At 35.6% G+C, this 20,205-nt stretch overlaps 1 protein-coding gene across 5 annotated transcripts in view; it reads left to right on the forward strand.

Annotated features, from left to right (window-relative positions):
- RPAP3 (RNA polymerase II associated protein 3) overlaps nucleotides 1-19,332 on the forward strand; it is a 45,722-nt gene extending 26,390 nt beyond the window's left edge. For 4 of the 5 annotated variants that reach the window (XM_048835959.2, XM_048835961.2, XM_048835958.2 and 1 more), the window contains 10 exons: nucleotides 1,096-1,230; nucleotides 3,103-3,230; nucleotides 4,802-4,923; nucleotides 7,933-8,003; nucleotides 8,133-8,249; nucleotides 10,132-10,343; nucleotides 13,425-13,620; nucleotides 14,452-14,549; nucleotides 16,210-16,310; nucleotides 18,829-19,332. In XM_048835959.2, coding sequence (XP_048691916.1) covers nucleotides 1,096-1,230; nucleotides 3,103-3,230; nucleotides 4,802-4,923; nucleotides 7,933-8,003; nucleotides 8,133-8,249; nucleotides 10,132-10,343; nucleotides 13,425-13,620; nucleotides 14,452-14,549; nucleotides 16,210-16,310; nucleotides 18,829-18,920 — 1,272 coding nt within the window. In that variant the 3' untranslated portion in view covers nucleotides 18,921-19,332. The remainder of the gene's footprint in view (nucleotides 1-1,095; nucleotides 1,231-3,102; nucleotides 3,231-4,801; nucleotides 4,924-7,932; nucleotides 8,004-8,132; nucleotides 8,250-10,131; nucleotides 10,344-13,424; nucleotides 13,621-14,451; nucleotides 14,550-16,209; nucleotides 16,311-18,828) is intronic. The other variant, XR_007354609.2, reaches the window with a different exon arrangement.
- The last annotated feature ends 873 nt before the right edge of the window (nucleotides 19,333-20,205 follow it).

Raw genomic sequence — 20,205 nt, forward strand, 5'->3', positions numbered from 1 at the left:
TCATGTTTCTAACCTGTTTTTGATATCTTTCTTTTTGTGTTTTTTGTTGGTTTCGTTTTTTTTTTTTAATATTTCTGATCAGTCCAGCACAAGTCACATAGTAGCACTGTATATAAGTGGATGAACTTTACATGTTCTGTTAGCTACAGAGTAATTCTGGCTGAACGTATGCTTGAGTGCACTCTACTTATGCCTCAGACTAATTTTTGTAGTTTGGAAGCGTGGTGAGTGGGTGTAATCATGGCAGGAGATCAAAAATCTGTGGATTAAAGTCTATGGTAGGTCCACCACGCAAGCAGTGTACTGAGAGAATGTACATTATATTGAGTTGTGATAAATACAAGTTTCTCGGAGTCCAAAAATATACACCTGTTATTTTGGAAGCATTTGGAAAAGTTACTTTTAAAACCAATCTTCACCCTTTAAACATTGTAATGAACTTGAAAATGATTTGCCAGATGGAGCTGATGTTGTACAGACAGTGCTGGGAATAAGCTACAACTGTGCTTCAGAAACTGGAACATCAGAATAGGAATTTTACTGCCCTCTGCTAAATATTTTAACAAAAATCAAAGTTGTGCTTCACAGAGATGCTGTGATGGAAGCATGTGGTAGGTAGACACTTCAACACAATGAAGAGCTCTAGTCCCTTTTAAAGAGCTAGTCCCTTTTAAATGTTTTTATTTCTAACAGTGAGAAATTGTATGCAACCAAGTTATAACAAACTAGCTTCCTTAAAAATAAATAAAATGCTTTCCAAGATAGTTTTGATTAGACTACAAATTGTGATGTATTCCAGTTGAAGAAGATTTTGTGTGTGTCTGTAGACTTGTCTACATGGTGCCTTAGTCCACACCAGAAGGGACGTAAATTCTAATGCGTGCCAGCATGTTGCACACTAAATGGCCTGTGTGCATCCTGCTGGCATACACTAAAAGATACCTAGTCAACTTAGTGAGTGACATGTTAGTGCACATTAGAATTTACACTCCTGACTGGTGTGGACAAAGCCACCATGTAGACAAGGTGTGTGTGTGAGAGAGAGAGAGAGCGAGAAAATGAATTGAATAATATTGCTGATGCTATATATCCCAGGCTCTAACATCAAAAGAAAATTCACAACAAAACGAAGCTGAAGAAGTCGGAAAGAAGCTTGAATTAACAGAAGAAGAAAAAAAGCAAATAGAAGAGCAGCAGCTCAAGCAGAAGGCTATTGCGGAGAAAGATTTGGTAAATCACATAACCTTTACACATGAACAAAACATTTACTCAAGATATGTAACAGTATACTATAATTTTACTGTGCAAGTATGAACAACAAAAGTACATAGTATCTTTTTTTATCTTTGTACTTCATTCCTTTGTTCATCTGTACGAAGTGTGTATTTTTTAAGGGTGTGAGGTGGGATTTTATCTGGCTAGTGCCCATTGTTTATTATGGTTGAGTGGCTTTTGTATTAAAGTAGCACCAGAAGACCCCAAATGGGATAGATGTCATTAAGCTTTATGTAGGGCAATATACTAATACATAGTAAAAGTGTATTCCCGCTCCAAAAACCTTACAATCTAAGAACCTGATTCTGCGATGTATTACGCATAGGTTGACCCCAGTGTGCCCAAGTGGAGTCCCCATTGCAAATTTGGGGCCTAAGATGAAATGAGGCAAAGTGGTTACAACAAACAGGGAATGCGGGAGGTTGTGGGTAACCCTGACAGGAACATGTGGTGCCCAATTAGTTGATTGTGATAAACAAAGAAATAAAATAGATTCAAATAAACTGTAGGGGCCACTACCTACCTATTTATTATAGGTTTGCATTTTCTTATTGACAAGACACTAACTGGGTCTTGATGTGGGATTTGGAGGACAGAGTAGTAGTTTTCTGGACTAGTTTGGGGAAGGTCCTCCACGCTTGAAGGGGTGATTTGGAAGAAGGTGTTGGGGGAGTTAATAATTAGGTTATTAAGGATGGGATCATTGAAGGGGCAGTGCGTTATGCAATAATGTACAAGAGCCACAGGTTGGCCACCCCTATTTTTAAGGATTCCTTACTCTGAAATCTGTGTGCTTTTGTTTTTCCTCTGTGCTTATAAGTTTTCTTCCTTCTCACTTATTCTGGAACAGGTGGTACTATAGGTTATAGTTGGGTCATATGGAGTCATATAATCTTGAAGTAACTCCGTAAGCTTTTCTATAGCTGATGTCCTATAACTATCGGGGGAAAAAAATAGCATCATAGATGTAGATTTCTACCATAATGCATTAGAATGTTTTGCCACATGCATTATTTGTGATTCTAGATTTTATTTTATTCCTAAATTATTATCTTCTAGTCTTCTTCCAAAGAGCAGGGATCTGATGAATAAACTGCACACCGCTACCCTTATCTGAGCAATGATTGAGTCCTTTTTTCAATAGGGCTGAGTCAGTGGAATCTCCCATCAGACATTTAAAAAAGAAAAAGTTTATACTCTTTTTAAATAACTTTCTATATGAAACATAATGAAAAACATTTTTTTTTAAATTCTGCAAGTTATAATACTTATTTTTCATCAGTATTTTTGTTGTCACATTTTCTAAATAAAGTTGCATCAATTTATTTTTCATATAGAGTTAGTGATAAATTTTATCAACAATTGACATTTGGTCTTTTTATCACATTCTCATATATATACACACACACATATATATACACACACGTATAAACAATAGAAAAATAAATATATTTTTCTATTGTTTATATATATGTGTGAGTGTGTGTGTGTGTATTCTGTTAAATATAATCATCTCACACAATGGCGCTGGTCTGTTGTGAGAAATTAATTTTGTGAAGAATATTTGAGTAGTGGTAAGGTTAAAAAGTTAATCCATGTTTGACAGTTTTTCCAGTGTGTTATTTCTAAATATGAAAACTAAGTAGACATCTGGCTACAAAATGTCTCCCATTTAATGTAGTAAAGTACTTCTCAAACCTAGCAAACTTTAAAGCGCATCACTTATTAATGTGACTCACCTTGTTAGTATTTTTAAATGCTCACCAGTGTATAGTGTTTGTCAGAACTTCCTTAATATTATACAATTTTTCCATTCAAATATATCAGGGAAATGGATATTTCAAAGAGGGAAAATATGAAGCAGCAATTGAATGTTATACACGTGGTATAGCAGCAGATGGCACCAATGCACTTCTGCCAGCTAACAGAGCTATGGCCTATCTAAAGATTCAAAAGTAAGTGGAGTTAAGTGTATACTTCTCTATTCTTTGTAAATTGGGAACAAAAAATGATACATCCGTTTCATTTAAATTCAAACCATTACTGCCATTCATTCTATCTTCTTCTTAGAATTCAGTGTAAAATATATTCAAACAAATGTTCAGTTCTTTTCAATGTCTCCGTTAATATATGCATATGTCGTCTTGTGATTAATTTTTAATGAAAACATTTTGAAAGAGAGAAAAATGGGGTTTGGTTGAAACCACAATGAAACTTGAATCATTGTCTCACAATTTGACCAGTCCTATTTTTCTTACTTTTAAAGTTCTGTGCAACCGTACTCACCTCTTCAAAGGACCTGGATCAATACTGTTTATGTATGACAAAAAGATAGAAAGGTTTCAGAGTAACAGCCGTGTTAGTCTGTATTCGCAAAAAGAAAAAGAGTACTTGTGGCACCTTAGAGACTAACCAATTTATTTAAGCATAAGCTTTCGTGAGCTACAGCTCACTTCATCGGATGCATACTGTGGAAACTGCAGAAGACATTATATACACAGAGACCATGAAACAATACCTCCTTCCACCCCACTCTCCTGCTGGTAATAGCTTATCTAAAGTGATCACTCTCCTTACAATGTGTATGATAATCAAGGTGGGCCATTTCCAGCACAAATCCAGGTTTTCTCACCCTCACTCTCCTGCTGGTAATAGTGAGGAATAGTGGTGAAAGTTGCTAGATGTCTCATATAGGATTTAAGGGAGCTAATTTTGCTAAAGAAATTGATTCAAACTTCTGAAGGAATGGTTATAAGCAGTCTATAAAACAAATATTTTTAATTATACAAACTCTTTTCAGTTATGGATGTAGGAAGGTAGTTGGGTTTTTGTTTTTGCTGTTTGAGTAAACCAAAAAGTCCCAGTAACAATAGATGCACATGCTTGTCTCTGGAATTTAATTTTACAATCAAATGAGACAAATGTTTCTACCATTTGTAAAGGCTTTTTCCATGTAGTATGTGTTCTGTGTGGCTGTCACAAAATTCAGGTATACAACCAATATATTAAAGTATATAATATAGAAAATTTTAATAAATCTGCTAGATTACACTTATTTGGAAAAATATTGCTTTCTAAAAACTCTGTAGTTTGTTGTGTGTTTATTAAAAAAAAAAAAAGTCTAGAAATAAATACTGTAGACAGAAGCTGGGAATTTAGATCTGTGATATCACTGGATGTAAGAAAAACTAAGGCTAAAATTTTCAAACCTAGGTGTCTAAAGTTTAAACCCTTAGATTGAAAGTCAGGCCTCTTTTATTGAGTGATTAAGTATCAAAGGTGTACTGAGCTCCTGAGCCTCCCATTGACTTAATGGGAGCTGGGGATGCTCAACACTTCTGAAAACTAGGCCACTTCTATTTGTGACTAAATATGGATTTAAGGATTTAATTTTAGGCATCCGGATATTAAGCCTTTGGTCCAAATGTTTATACCTTGGAGAAACTATTTTTTTTTTTTAATATTGAAACTGTGTTTTCATTACATGATTAGTATAATAATCTTTTAAAATTTATTTTCTGCTGAGATATGAAGAGGCAGAAACAGACTGCACACAAGCTGTACTACTAGATGTTTCCTATTCTAAAGCTTTTGCCAGAAGAGGGGCTGCCAGATCAGCACTAGGAAAGCTAAAAGAAGCTATGCAAGGTGAGACTTTGAATGCAAGTAAATGTTTGTGATGGGTTAGGTACCATATGTAGATTTATTTAGTCCTGATTCTTTAAACACCCAATAAACAATTAAACCCATTTATTGGCATTTCCAGTATATTGGGGCACGACTTCTAGGAAGACCAATTTTTTGGTACCATGAATGTCAAATCTCTAATTTTTTGTGTTGGTAGGCCAAATTGAAGATTTATTTCACCTACCACCCCTTATTCATTTGAACAGATAATTTTATCTCGCTAAAGATTGCAATGGAATGTATTATTTAAAGAGTGTTGTAGAAGGGTTCTAGGTTTGGATTTATATGAAACATGAAAAACATTTTTTTTTATATTCTGCAAGTTATAATACTTATTTTTCATCAGTATTTTTGTCGTCACATTTTCTAAATGAAGCTGCATCAATTTATTTTTCATTTTGAGTTAGTGATAAATTTTATCAACAATTGACATTTGGTCTTTTTATCACATTCTCATATACACACACACACATATATACACACATGTATAAACAATACGTGCAAGGAACTAGGACTCAACAGCATGGGACATGAATTTTGGAAGAGTGGGAGAGATGAAGACTGATACAGTAATGGTCATTAAACCAACCTAATTTTTAAGCTTCAGCATGTATTTTTAGTATTATCTCTAACCAGAAACTACATTAAGATGGAGTCTAGTTTGAGAATAGTAATTTAGGGGAAAATATGTCAGAGGAAAAGTGTAACTGTTACAGAAAGAAACATGATAAAACTAGGAAATTCAGATTAAGATTAAATTTAAAAGAAATCCAGACATGTTAAAGGTATGGAAATGCAGAGTTAAGGCACCTAAACAACCTTAACCCTCTGTACTGACACCGTGCAATAACCACATAGTTATAATTAAAGCATTTTAGTGTTTATAGTTCCATTTTAGGTAAAAATTAATTTTTTTAAAGACACGTTTTTTTTTTCTCAGCCCTGCTGCCTTGTGGTATCACTACAGGAGAGAGTTATGGCTGTTTGGGTGCCCTAATTATGTATTTGTAGTTCCTATTTAAATGTAACTTGCCAATCAATCTTAAATATGGAACTGTGACTGGTGCTTTCATAATAAGTCTTATTTTAACATAAAATGTGTTTTTCCCACCTAGTTATAAAACATTTCTTATATTATATATTATTAGCTACTAGGAAATAGTCTAGCTTTATATTTTTCCAAGTTAAATGGAGTTAATTTTTATATTTTATTTTAGGGCTGTTGATCGATCACAGTTAACTCACGTGATAAACTCAAAAAAGTTAATCACGATTAATTACACTGTTAAACAATAGGATGCCAGCTGAAATGTATTAAATATTTTTGGATGTTTTTCTACATTTTCAAATTTATTCATTTCTATTACAACATAGAATATGAAATGTGCAGTGCTTTATATTATTTTTTATCACAAATATTTGCTCTGTAAAAATGATAAACAAAAGAAAGTGTTTTTCAGTTCACCTCGTATAAATACTGTAGTGCAATCTCTTTATCGTGAAAGTGTAACTTACAAATATAGATTTATTTTTTTTGTTACATAATTGCACTCAAAAACAAAACAGTATAAAACTTTAGAGCCTACAAGTCCACTCAGTCCTCCTCCTTGTTCATCCAGTCACTAAGAGAAGCAAGTTTGTTTACATTTACGGGAGATAATGCTGCCTGCTTCTTATTTACAATATTACCTGAAAGTGACAACAGGCATTCGCATGGCACTTTTGTAGCTGGCATTGCAAGGTATTTATGTGCCAGATATTCTAAACATTTGTATGCCCCTCCATGTTTCAGCTACCATTCCAGAAGACATGCTTCCATGCTGATAAGGCTCGTTAAAACAATCTGTTAATTAAATTTGTGACACAATTCTCCCCCAAGGAGTTCTGTGTCTCCTGTTCTGTTTTACCTGCATTCTGCCATATATTTCATGTTATAGCAGTCTTGGATGGTGACTCACCACATGTTGTTTTAAGAACATTTTAACAGTAGATTTGACAAAACACAAAGAAGGTACCGATGTGAGATTTCTAAAAATAGCTACAGCACTCCACCCAAGGTTTAAGATTCTGAAGTGCCGTCTGCAATCTGAGGCGGATGAAGTGTGGAGCATGGCTTCAGAAGTCTTAAAAGAGCGACGCTCAGATGCGGAAACTACAGAATCTGAACCACCAAAAAAAGAAAATCAGTCTTCTGCTGGTGGCATCTGACTCAGATGATGAGAATGAGCATGCGTTCTGCTCTGCTTTGGTTCGTTATCAAGCTGAACCCATCATCAGCATGGACACATGCCCTCTGGAATGGTGGTTGAAGCATGAAGGGACATATGAATCTTTAACGCATCTGGCACGTAAATATCTTGCAACGCAGGCTACAACAGTGCCAGGCGAATGCCTATTCTCACTTTCAGGTGACATTGTAAGCAAGAAGCGAGCTGCATCGTCTCCAGCCAATCGCTCAGAAAAACACGTTTGCAGAAGTAGGACTCAGTGGACTTGTATGCTCTAAAGTTTTACATTGCTTTATTTTTGAATGCAGTTATTTTTTTGTACATAATTCTACCTTTGTAAGTTCAACTTGTGTGATAAAGAGATTGCACTACAGTACTTGTATTAGGTGAATTAAAAAATACTATTTTGGTTTTTACATTGCATATGTTTATAATGAAAATAAAGTGAGCGAGGTACACTTTGTATCATGTTGTAATTGAAATCAATGTATTCGAAAATATAGAAAACATCCAAAAATATTTAAATAAATAGTAGTCTATTATTGTTTAACAGTGCGATTAATCAAGATTAATTTTTTTTTTAATCGCCTGACAGCCCTAATTTACTTGTAAACTAATTATTTTGGAGGCAGTTACCTTTGGAAAAAAGAGATAGTTTAATTTAAAAAAAGAAAGAAAAAGACCAGAAATGCTTCAACTTGAAACTTATACATTTTTTTTCTCATATTTTTTATTCACTTAGATTTTGAAACAGTTTTGAAGTTGGAACCTGGCAATAAACAAGCAATAAATGAACTAACCAAAATACAGAATGTATGTATGTTTGTGACTATATGTTGCAGTTTATTAACAGAATATTTCTGTGCTTAGATTAGATGTATAAATGTAATGAATTTCATAACTAACCTTTAATTTTAATTATCTGAACCAATTATCTTTAAGGAATTAGTTGAGAAAGGGCTGTGGACTTACCAGGAATGTCCTGAACCATCCGCAGAAGAAACAGAAATACGAAACCTGGTGCAGCCCATTGATAAACCCTTACATCTTAGATCAACTGTAAGTGGGGGAGAAGGGGGAAACATTTTGAAAATATAGAGGGGCGTGGAGTTAAACATTTAATTCCTTTCTTACCTGTTGTCTTGTAAATGTAAACTGATATTTGGCATGCACACTTTTAGTGTAAAAATGCCTTATTTAAATATATATTAAGATAATAAATGCAGTTTGCAGATACAGATTTCTGCATGCATTAGACTTACACTATTCATAATTTTAATTTTTTTCTGTTCCTTATAACTATAAGGTAAATTCCCTGGGACACAGAGTATTTACTGTGTTTTGTACAGTGCAAAGCACACTAATGTTTGACAAATACATTTTTTCTTAATTTAATTAACTTCCAAACAGTTTTGTTTCTTGATTCCTTTCATTGTAGTATTAAACCAAAATTGGTAACAGACTAAAGTTAGGTAGAAAATAATGTCTTTTACTTTAAATTTTAAAAATAAGTATTGGATTTGTTTCATCCAATTAATAGATATTGTATAATACAAATGTAATAGAATATATCCTCTATAATGTTAAATTACACTTGGTTATATCAGCTGTAGCATTCTTGACATGCTAATTTTCAGCTTAAAAGCTGCACTAACTGGAGATACTAAATATAGATTAATTTGTCCTTCATGGTTCTACTAAGGTTAGGCATTTACTAACACTTACAAATTTACTGTCCTACTCTGCTCCCTTTTCATTGATCTTGCAGTACAAAGAGAACAGAAACCACTTGTATCTCCCCAGTGGAGACCCTATGCCTCTCCTGACACAAGACAGGATGGGTTGTGTCCATAATTGATTGCACTCTGCCTACCCCAAGATAGAGGACTGTTCTTTGGAGATTGTTGCTAGTTAGCATAGCTGTTAGAGCAACTCACACTGTTCTAACCTAAGGTGGGGCTGGGCCAGAGCTGGGGACTGGTAAGTCATAACTGGTTCCCTGAAGGCCTCTTCACTGTGTTAAGTAGATCTCAGTCATGACAGAGAATCTGCCCCAGAATCTTTTGCATTCTTCTGTTCTTCCCTTTAACAGATTAATTAGCTGTTTGAACTTCAGAGTCCCATTACTAATAATTGTATATAGCCTTGCAAATATGCATAACACACTCTTCTCCCAAAAGGTTACATTCAGTGGATGGAATTCACCCTTCATTTGGGTGGTTGGTAAAAGACCCTGAGATCCTGTGGAGGGCCTGTAATATGATGTCTGCAATTGTTGGAGATCAGGCAGGGATCAAAGTAATTATTAGCAAAACTGGAACAAATGAAACAAATTATTTCAGTAACAATGGGTAGGCACACTATGGAATTCACTGCTTCAGGATGTCATTTAGTGAATAGTATGGCTGGATTTTAAATTCTGTGACCACAGACCTATTTGTAGTTATTTATGCAAAATAAAGCTAGTCAAATCTCATTGCATGTCTTTCTTTGGATACAAAATTTGGTTGACCAGTGACTGGCCAAATATCATAGATCCTAAATTGAAAGATTAAAGAGCCTCTCAGAAGAAGTATGTTTTTTGTGTGGGGGAGAGGAGGGTTGTTTGTTTTGTTTGTTTTTTACTTGTCTGGGAAAACAAAATATAGAAATGGAATGACTTTGAGGTGAGAATGCCCCATAATACATACGAATAAAGTAAAATGGTAGCAGGGAAAAGAGGCAAATGAAAGAGAATATTTTTAATTTTATGATGAATTTTGAAGTCACAAATTTATAATAAATATGTAAACCGTCTGTATATTTTTATTGTAAAGTATCTGCACTGGACACCAGCACACACTAACATAGTGGCTCTGGGGTTCTAGTCCATTGTAAACAATAGTCTTTACAAAGAATAAAGTAGAGTATCCCACTAACCTTAGTGGTTTGTTCTATTTAGAAGCCTTTGAGAAGAATATTCATTGAAGAAGTTGGTGATGAGATGCAGAATGTTGATGTGCCTAATACTACTACTCTAGTCAGTAATTGGATTAATTCTACAAGCGTAGAAACAACTAAGAATCTAAATCAAGATGACCTCTTAACTACATCTGATACTCCTAGAGCAAAACAGTTGAAAATAGAAGAAATCAGTGATATACCAGCCTTCCAGTGAGTATAATAAACTCTTTGGTGTTCTCAGATTTGATAGGCAAACGTGACTGGGTATATAATCCTTCTCAGATTATTACGTGCTTTGAATATTGCACCAAAAAACCTTGCTTAAATGTAGTTGTAATTGAAATTTGAAAATTTAACTACTGTATTGTTTTTATTAAATAGTCTTTTAGCTATATACACCTTGTTTGAAGATTTACTTTGGAAACACAGGTTCACAGAATGTGTGTGTGTGTGAGAAGGAGAGAAACTTCTGAAACAAATATGAGCCTTTTAGAAACAGGTGGACAAGTTGTTAACTTAGATTGTTTTGCTCAGGTATTCCAAATATCTGAGGGAAGTTATGTAATTTTGATGTATAAAATATGCTACATTTCCTATGCATTACATCTTACCTCAATTATAGAAAGTCAGTTGGGAATTTTAGTGCAAGATTCTCAGGTTCTCAGGAGTGCTAGAGGTCTGCTCTGGACACCTGGGGATGGGAAGCAACAAAGATGGTATTAAAGGATTTTGCCACCGCTTCTCCAGTTGTGGAGGCAGCCAGGAGCCTCATGTCTGCTCCAAGTTCTGTTGACTGGTAAGAGCTCCCAAGGAGCCTGTGGCAGGGTCAGAATCCACCTTACCTCCCTTTTGGCCCACCACGGCACTATTCACCATGTCTCAGTTTTCTCCCAAGGAGTAGTCTCCATCAGCCCCACCCAGCAAGGTACTGGTAACGAATTTAAACAGTAATCCCAAGTGCAACATAAACAGAAAGGTACTGGGGGAGCCGTTTGGATCCACAAAAACAACAAGGAGTCCGGTGGCACCTTAAAGACTAACATAAAAACCCCACTTCTTCAGATGCATGGAGTGAAAATTACAGATGCAGACATAAATATACTGACACATGAAGAGAAGGAAGTTACCTCACAAGTGGAGAACCAGTGTTGACAGGCCAATTTGATCAGGGTGGATGCAGTCCACTCCCAATAATAGATAAGGAGGTGTCAGTTCCAGGAGTGGAAAAGCTGCTTTTGTAATGAGCCAGCCCCTCCCAGTCCCTATTCAAGCCCAAATTAATGGTGTTAAATTTGCAAATGAATTTTAGTTCTGCTGTTTCTCATTGAGGGGCATTGCTGGCATATGATGGCATATATAACATTAGTAGACGTGCAGGTGAATGAGCCTCTGATGGTGTGGCTGATGTGGTTGGGTCCTCTGATGGTGTTGCCAGAGTAGATATGGGGACAGAGTAGGCAACGAGGTTTGCTATAGGGATTGATTCCTGGGTTAGTACATTGGCCAAACTGTACAGTCCTTATGTAAAAGAATAAATGGACACAAATCGGACATCAGGAATGGCAACATACAAAAGCCAGTAGGAGAACACTTCAATCTTCCTGGACAGTCTATAGCAGATTTGAAAGTAGCTATACTTGAACAAAAAAAACTTCAGAAACAGACTTCAAAGAGAAACAGTAGAACCAAAATTCATTTGCAAATTTAACACCATTAATTTGGGCTTGAATAGGGACTCGGGGTGGCTGGCTCATTATAAAAGAAGCTTTGCCTCTCCTGGAATTGACATCTCCTCATCTATTATTGGGAGTGGGCTACATCCACCCTGATCAAATTGGCCCTGTCAACACTGGTTCTCCACTTGTGAGGTAACTCCCTTCCTTTCATGCGTCAGTATATTTATGTCTGCATCTTGTAATTTTCTCTCCATGCATCTGAAGAAGTGGGGCTTTTACCCACAAAAGCTTATGCTCAAATAAATCTGTTGGTCTTTAATGTGCCACCAGACTCCTTGTTGTTTTTATAAACAGAAAGGTTTTTCACCCTTCTTGGCCTAAGCTCTCAGGCCTTTCCCACTCTCCACAGAGCACTGACTCTCAGGGCATTTCCCCTCTGGGAGCCGCCTTCCTCCCAGGGTCAGTCATAGGAGCCAGTCTCCTTCCTGAAACCCTCAGTCCACCAGGCTGTTTGTCTGGGAGCTACCCTTCTCCAGAGCCTACTAGCGGAATCAACTGCCTCCCCCAACCAAGCTCTTGCAACCCTTTGAGGTCATCCCATAACCCTTCCCAGTTGGGACTAATAATTAAACAGGGCCATCTGCTCCCTAGCTGATCAGGATCAGCTGAGGAAGAGGGTAGCTGACCTTTCCCGACTAGGCTGAGCCCAACTCCCCTTAAAAGGCCAGCGAGCCTGTGATAGGGTTATTACATTGGCTGGAATCATCCCTGGGATGACTCCTAAACTGGGTGAGTGCTGGGCTGGGTGATCTGGAACCAATGGAGATAGCTCCCTACACCCAGGTGCTGGGAATCCTTGATTGGCTGTTTAAGCCAATTTCCCAGGCTCTTTGAACTGTTGGAGAATATTAATATGGTATTCCTTGCCTTTTTTAACATATTTTTACTAACTGGAAAATGGTCTGGAAAAATTTAGTTCTTTTTTTCCTCCCCTGAACAGCTGAATGGATTCAATTTATAGTGTTTTTAGGGCAAAAGTACATTTTTACGGCCATGTTCTAACCACTAAAAATATACTGATTGAAATGACAAATAAATTACAGGAGAACAAATGGTTGCACTGTAATCAGTGTTGAAAATGTTTTCACATTTGACATGCTTATTGTTTTGCATTATGAAATTCCAAAGAAAACTTATTTTCTTATTCTTGCAGCTGTGGAGGAAAGAATTTATGTAATGCTGATATATATTGAATGGTAGAAGCATTTCGTGCACTAAAAACAGTTATTTATGGAAATATAATAAATATGTAGCACATACATCTTTACAGGACTGGAAAATCATTTACATTGACCAGTCAAATCATATTTTAACAAACATTTAATTAGCTCAATTTAAATATGTTCTTTTGCTTTTATTTCAAAGCTTAGGAATATTTTTGTCTGAAGAAAATAATTGCTTTTTATACAAACTATTACTAAAGTCTTGAAAGTGAGGATATTTATTAAGGCTCAGATTTGCAAAAGAGATGGTACCCAATAGCTCCAACTAAGACTCCTTTATGAAATGGACAGAATTTTTATTTTAAAATGTACAATTAAACAAATATTTGTAGATCCCCTACCAATATGAAAGAGATGCCATCAGCTACACTTCAATCATCCAGTCTGAAAAATCATCTAGAACAAGAAAAAACATTACTTCCTGCGTCTACATCTGATGTTCCTGCAATCCCTGCAAATTCATTCCAGCTTGAATCTGATTTCAGAAAATTGAAAGGCTGCCCAGATAAGATGTACATGTACCTAAAGGTAAGAGTTGTATTCTGTGACTACAACTGTGCTTAAAGAAATAGTGTCCTTTTATGGTGGTGGATTGGGAAATTTAGTGTCTAGAATGATTTAACAGTTCACAAATGGCAGTATCTTTATTTTCATTTAAACCCCTTTCCCATGATACCAAGGAGCTTTGACTCCATGTGAAAATAATTTTCATTCTGTGCTCGATTTTGTTTTATTTGACATTTACAGTATAAGTCTATGAATGGTGTCCTCATTTTTTTTAATCCCTTCCTTCTAACTTAGGCCCAAATTATGTAAACACACATTTTGTATCCACATTGAACTCCAGTTACTCACATGTTTTTTACCGGATTGGAGCTGTAGCATTGAAGAATACCAGCATTCTTATCCCTTTATAGGCTGTATAGGTATTTTAAAGTGCCTCAACCTACTTTAATCTATATTTTAATTCAATAGTTTTGAAGGAAAAAAGGTAATTTTAGTTCCTCCCTTGTTACCAAGGGTTAATGTACATTTTTTAAAAAACCTTTAACAATCACTTGCAAAAATGTACAAGTAAATAAAATAAAATGAGGAGCTCTAAGAAGAAAAATATATTTCCTTGTAACTACAGCTATCTTTTCAACAGAATGTAGAAGGCTATATGCATAATAGGCCAAAACCTATTCTTGTAGCTTTTTTTAACTTATTTCCAGGAGTGCCCATGATGTTGGTAGGCACTATAAAAATATGTGGAAGGGAATGGATCCTGCTAGGAGAACTTAAAATGATTAGTTTCAGTTTTCACAATTGAATAATATTTTTTGTCTGTAAATAACAGTGTTTTTTATTCTTCCAAAGCAAATAGAGCCTTCGCTTTATCCAAAGCTGTTCCAAAAATCCTTAGATCCAGATGTATTTAACCAGATTTTGAAAATTCTGCAAGACTTTTACATTGAGTAAGTTCAGTTCCTCACTAATTATCCTAGGGTTTTATATTGTTTGCATCCAACAGAGGCTTTTTCTGTTTAGTATACCGAATATGTAGTCTATAGTATATAACACTGGCTTATCAGGATGTAGTTATTTAAATGTATTCCTCAAGAAATTAATTTTCAGAAAAGAAGAGTATTTCAGAAGGACCAGCTAGGAGAAAATTGGTAATGAAATAAAAAGCCTTTTGCGTTAAGGCATTGGTTTAAATTCAGATTGTGTCATTACTGGCCACTGATTGACTACTTGATGGCCTATGTGAAGTGATTTGTTTCTATTGGAAAGATAGCACATTCCTTGAGCTCAGAATTCATTTTTAAAACAATAAAATGTAGGTCAAAGACGAGCAAAAAACTAAGAAATTCCATTATTTTATGCTATCTTCATTGTGATGCCTTCAGTGTCTTGGTTTTTATTTTTCCCCCTTTAATTATATGCTTGTATTCTGTAACAGAACACTGAAAAGTAGCGAGCATGTGTATGGGAATAGAAGTCTTAATATTAAGAAAATAAAAAGCACTTGGCAGTTATTTTTGAGATATTTCAGCGCTGCATTACTTGAGGCTAAAAAGTTCATTCTGCTCATTATGAACAATGTGCCACTCCTCTAAATTAATCTGAGCTCTAAAAATATGTTATATTTTTTTTTATGATGCAGAGTAGCAAGTGTAAATTAAAGGGGCCAGGTATAGGCCAGAAGCAAGTATTGTCCCAACAGCAACAAATCATGAGGGTGAATCACCACGCCTGAAGAGGCATGTCCTTCATTCCGTGTTACTACTTGCATGGCTGCTAGAGAGTGAATTTGTTGAGAGCAGAAAGTTAAAACCAGTTTTTAAAAGGAGGGGAACTTGAGGTATAAATCAAAAAGATAATTTGTAGTCATTGGTAGTGAAAGAGGAAGGAAGGTGGTCAAATATGCTCTCATTGTCAAAAAAAAAAAGAGATTTTTCCATACTGCTGAAAATGACAGCAACCATACAATCTGATGTCTGCACATCCTCACAATCAAATTACTACCCATTAAAATCTCTCCTTATTTTCCTCCTGAAACCCTCTGGATTTGCATACACTAATCAATAGATCATGATCTGTAGATGTCTAAAGTGGCACATCAAATGGATTTCTTAGTACTAAGGCATTTTAGTTGACATAGTTTGTATGAGCATGTGTTTCCTTAGGAAAGCCAGAGATGGTGTTTTTAAGTGATATTATCTGTTGTTTCCATTTTTGGTTGAAAACGAGGAATATGATTTCTCTCTCCATTATCATGAGCTAAGAATAATAACTCAGAAAGGTGCTGTGGTTATGGAAAGGTTCAAAAAGAAACATGCACCATAAGCACCAACCTTTTGGGCACTGAAAAGTATGATTTGATATTTAGAATAGCAATAACTAGTGCATGATTTAATGTCGCCTTGTCAACTTTCCTCCTTCTTTCTGTGTATTTTTTTTTACCTTTGTTCGCTAGTACTAAAAATATTTGCATACAAACTGTTTGTTTGTTTGATTTCATCTGTTCCTGTAGCTTGAATTTCCTGAATTCCGTAATCCTGCTTGTATCTATTGGATCTTTCTAATCAGAGGTAGTTATTTTCATATATATTTAATAATTTGCTATTTTAGGAAAGAGAAACCATCGCTCATCCTTGAAATTCTCCAGAGGCTATCTGAATTAAAAAGATTTGACATGGCAGTCATGTTTATGTCAGACTTGGAGAAAAAAAGTAAGTAGAAAGTAATGCCAAATCTTTTTTTTTTCAAACTTGGATCTTGGTATACGTCTCATTTCAGTCAGATACTTCAGTATCCATTCAGTTTACAGCCAATATTTATTTACACTTCAGAGGCTGCTTTAACTACATGTTTCTAAAAAGGTTTCCAGTTTGATTCTTTTTTGAGAGGTTGATGGGGAGTGGAGGGGAAGACATGTGGATCAGTCTAAAAGCAGTGAACTCAACCACTCTGAGAAGGGAAATTTTCCACCACTTTGTAGTGACCATTCTTGCCTGAGCAGTTGTGGATCTGACAGGTTTCAGGCAAATCATATCCTTCTTGGCTCGGAGATCAGTTTATACAGGGCTTTTGTAAGTGGGGAAAATAAAGGAAGAAATGGGGACAAATCCTTGGGGTACTGTGCTGGGCGTGAAGGACCCTCCCTGAAACAAATTATTCTTCATAGATTTTAAGCCCAGAAGGAACCACTGTGATCATCTAGTCTGACCTTCAGTATAACACAGGCCATGAAACTTCCCCAAAATAATTCCTAAAGTATATATTTTAGAACAACATTTTGATTGTCTTTGAAATGTAAATGATTTGTTATAGATTACTTGAAATTCCATCTAGATGATTTTAAATGACATATGAATGCTTGATCAAATCAGCTGTTTTAAATGTGCTTCTCAGAAACTTTCAGTTTTTAGGATCTTCTTAAAACTCAAACTAACAGCCAAAAAAGACATGCTGGTTATAACTACCTTTTTCAATAGCAATGTTGTGTACAAACGCTAGTAGCTGCAGTTGTAATTGAGCACAATGTAGTACCAAAATGCATGATGTCATTCATATCTGATTCTCACGAAATCAAATTTGGGAAGAAAATGTTCAAAATGTTGTAGAGTCAAACTCAGGCTCTAATTGCAGTACTGAGTGCTGCCACCTTTGCATTTTACCCATCACTGTAATATCAAGGCACTAAAGGCTTGATTCTGTCTTGGCACAGGAGAAGTTTGGTGGGCTGATACAGCTCCCTGATTTGCATGGCTGGCCCCAGCTCTGATACAACTTAGAGCTGCTTCGTGGCAGTTTTAACTTGTGCCATTGGAAAAGAGTCACTAATATAATATACCCTGCCAATGGATAATTGCCATGATAGAGCTCCTCCCTGCCCCTGACGCATCTCTGTTCCCCACCATTTTAGTCCCTCTAGGTTCTGCGGTGGGATGTGTCGCGCAGGGCCTGTGAAAGCACACATACTCCAACAGAGTTCCTGTACTTCTGGAACATCTCTGCTGGGCATTTGCAGCTACATTATGATTCCTCTGCACCACTTGAGTTGTGTAAAAGGCTTTAACCCACCTTGAGAATTTTGCCCTAATACTCTTGTTAGTAAATTTTTTTTTTAATATTGGTTTTCACACTTGTTACGTGAATCAGATTCTGTTGGATCCCTCTTAGCATCTTTTGATCATTAGTCTACATTGTAATTGTTTTCTGACTTCTATTTTTTTTAGTTGATTTTATTTTTAATTAGTGTTCATGTATGTGCTAGTCAGTCTCTAGGAGTGAGAAATCATCTTCTGTTTAGCCACAGAACACATTTAAGCAGAGACAGTGCAAGCTTCTCAAAATTGTTCTGCCTGTATGCGTCAGCACTGTTCTTGAAGGACCACCACAGTTAGTTCACAGGAGTTTTACTCTTTGTGCCTTGACCCTCCTTTCATTCAGCCCATTGAGGTGTGTGTTTGTCATTTGAATATTTGTCTATTTCAGACCTAGACTGAGACCACCAGTTGTGTGCACACAAGCCATTTGGTGCCCTATGACATCTACTGCTGATAAATGGACATTTTAAAAAATCAATTTGGAAATTACTGAACATAGCTGAGCTTCACTACACCTACCACTCTTTCATTATAATAGAAAACAAACCTGAGCCTCTTGGACAAATAGTTTCCTTGTAAAAGTCATTTTCATGTTTTGAAACTATTAGCTTTTTCAGCTTTTTTACTTCAGTATATTTTTCTTCATTACAGCTTATAAATTTGAATAAACAACTTTATTTTTATGCCAATTTTGTCTGACATCTGGCACAAACTTTTTACCTTCTGTTTTTAATAGCATAAGACAAGATAGCTTATGTCTTGTTTGTTTTTCTGTTTTTGTCATCAGGAATATGCACCTGTTTGAGGAATTATGGGTTTTTTTGCCTAACCACTTGCTGTAAAAGGACCTTTATTCATTGTATAAAGCACCAAAACAAAAATGCTGGTTGTTGCCATTTGTGGATTTTTGTTTTGTTTTCAGTTTCTTATAGACAGAATATTGAGTTTTAACTAATTACTATTGAGATTTCTTCTTCTATCGAATCCAAATGACATATTAAATGTATTGACAGTTTTCAGATAGGACATATTTATGTTCTATAACAGTTTGTCACCTTAAAATCACACATTTAAAAAAAAATAGTGTGTCTGAAAGTCTAAAAATGGAAGGTCATGTTAATTTTTATCTCTCTTACAGCTGCACATGTATTGTTCAGTCACATGAACCAGTCCGGATTGGAGGATAATTCTGTTGAAGAGCTGAAGAAGAGATATGGTGTTCAGTATTAATGGATTACTGATGTTACATATTTGTATGTGTAAACTAGTCTGATTCCGCACCTCTTCTCTGAGCTACTTGTACTGAAATCAGTGGAAGAGTTAAATCCATAAAGTTGCATTTATGTAGGTAATGAAATCCTTATACCAGATAAAACCAAATGGCAAGTGCCTAGAAAGGATAATGGCCTATGCCCCAATTCTGCAATTGTGCCCATTATTTAAGAGCCCTGTGGTTCCAGGAGGACTCTCTCCAGGTTTAAGAGTCCACTTGAGTAGATTGAGTTGCAGGATTAAGGCTGACAGTTATTCAGAAATAAAGTTAATTATTTATAAACATGTGGGTTTTGGTAACTTGATGATTATTAAAAGATCAGCGTGAATTTTATTTTGGGAAATAAACTTAACAGTGTTTAATTCAAAATTGGCTGGTATATTTTATTTTAACATAAAATGTACTACTTAATGAACTTACATTTCTCAGATAAGCTAAATTGTTATTTATCTTTAAATAGATGCCACGCAGGACAACATGAAAACTTCATCTGATGCTCTGCAAACTTGGGGTCTGAAGGCCAGTAAATTCCAAATTTCTTTAGCTGAGATTGCCCTAAAGCTGAGTTCTAGGCACTGACAGCTGAGATGCCCATTGCAGTAGTACAAAAGGAATCTCTCTTAAATAACTAGGTTCCAAACAATGTAAGATTTTTAAAATAGTCACTAAGACCCTGAATTTCACCTATGGCTGAATGAAAATATAAAAAAAAATATGAATGAATATTGCACCACACAGAGAGCACAATTCTTTACAGTCCTATCAATCTATCCCCTTTACAAGCTGGTAGCTATGCAGTATTTCTTTTGATCCTTGTTCGATGGATGGCCCCAGGTCTTATTTGCCACGCACTTTCAATGGAACTTGTGCTCTTAAGTCACTTAGATGTTTCTGAAAATCCCATCCTTTATCCTAATGCCTACACACAAGAGGGCCACATTCAGGTTGTACAGGCAAACTTAATTCTGGCAATTTCTAACTTTTGAGCACTTGATTTTTCAACCTCAATCTGTTTTAAGTTACTTTTTGTATAAATCCAGAACAGCTAACAAACCAATAAAACCTAAGTAGAACAAGATGGATATAGCTGAGATATGGAGTTTTGCTTGTGGGTTGTTGTTGTTTTGTGGGTTATTTTCTTTTTTCATTTTTGCTGCATTCTTTCTATCTACTAGGTATTCAGGTTATAGCAATAGATCAAAATCGTTAACTGGAATCTGTCACACTAATATCTTTATGGTG

Source organism: Caretta caretta, chromosome 1, assembly GCF_965140235.1.
Source record: "Caretta caretta isolate rCarCar2 chromosome 1, rCarCar1.hap1, whole genome shotgun sequence".
Lineage (NCBI taxonomy): Eukaryota > Metazoa > Chordata > Testudines > Cheloniidae > Caretta > Caretta caretta.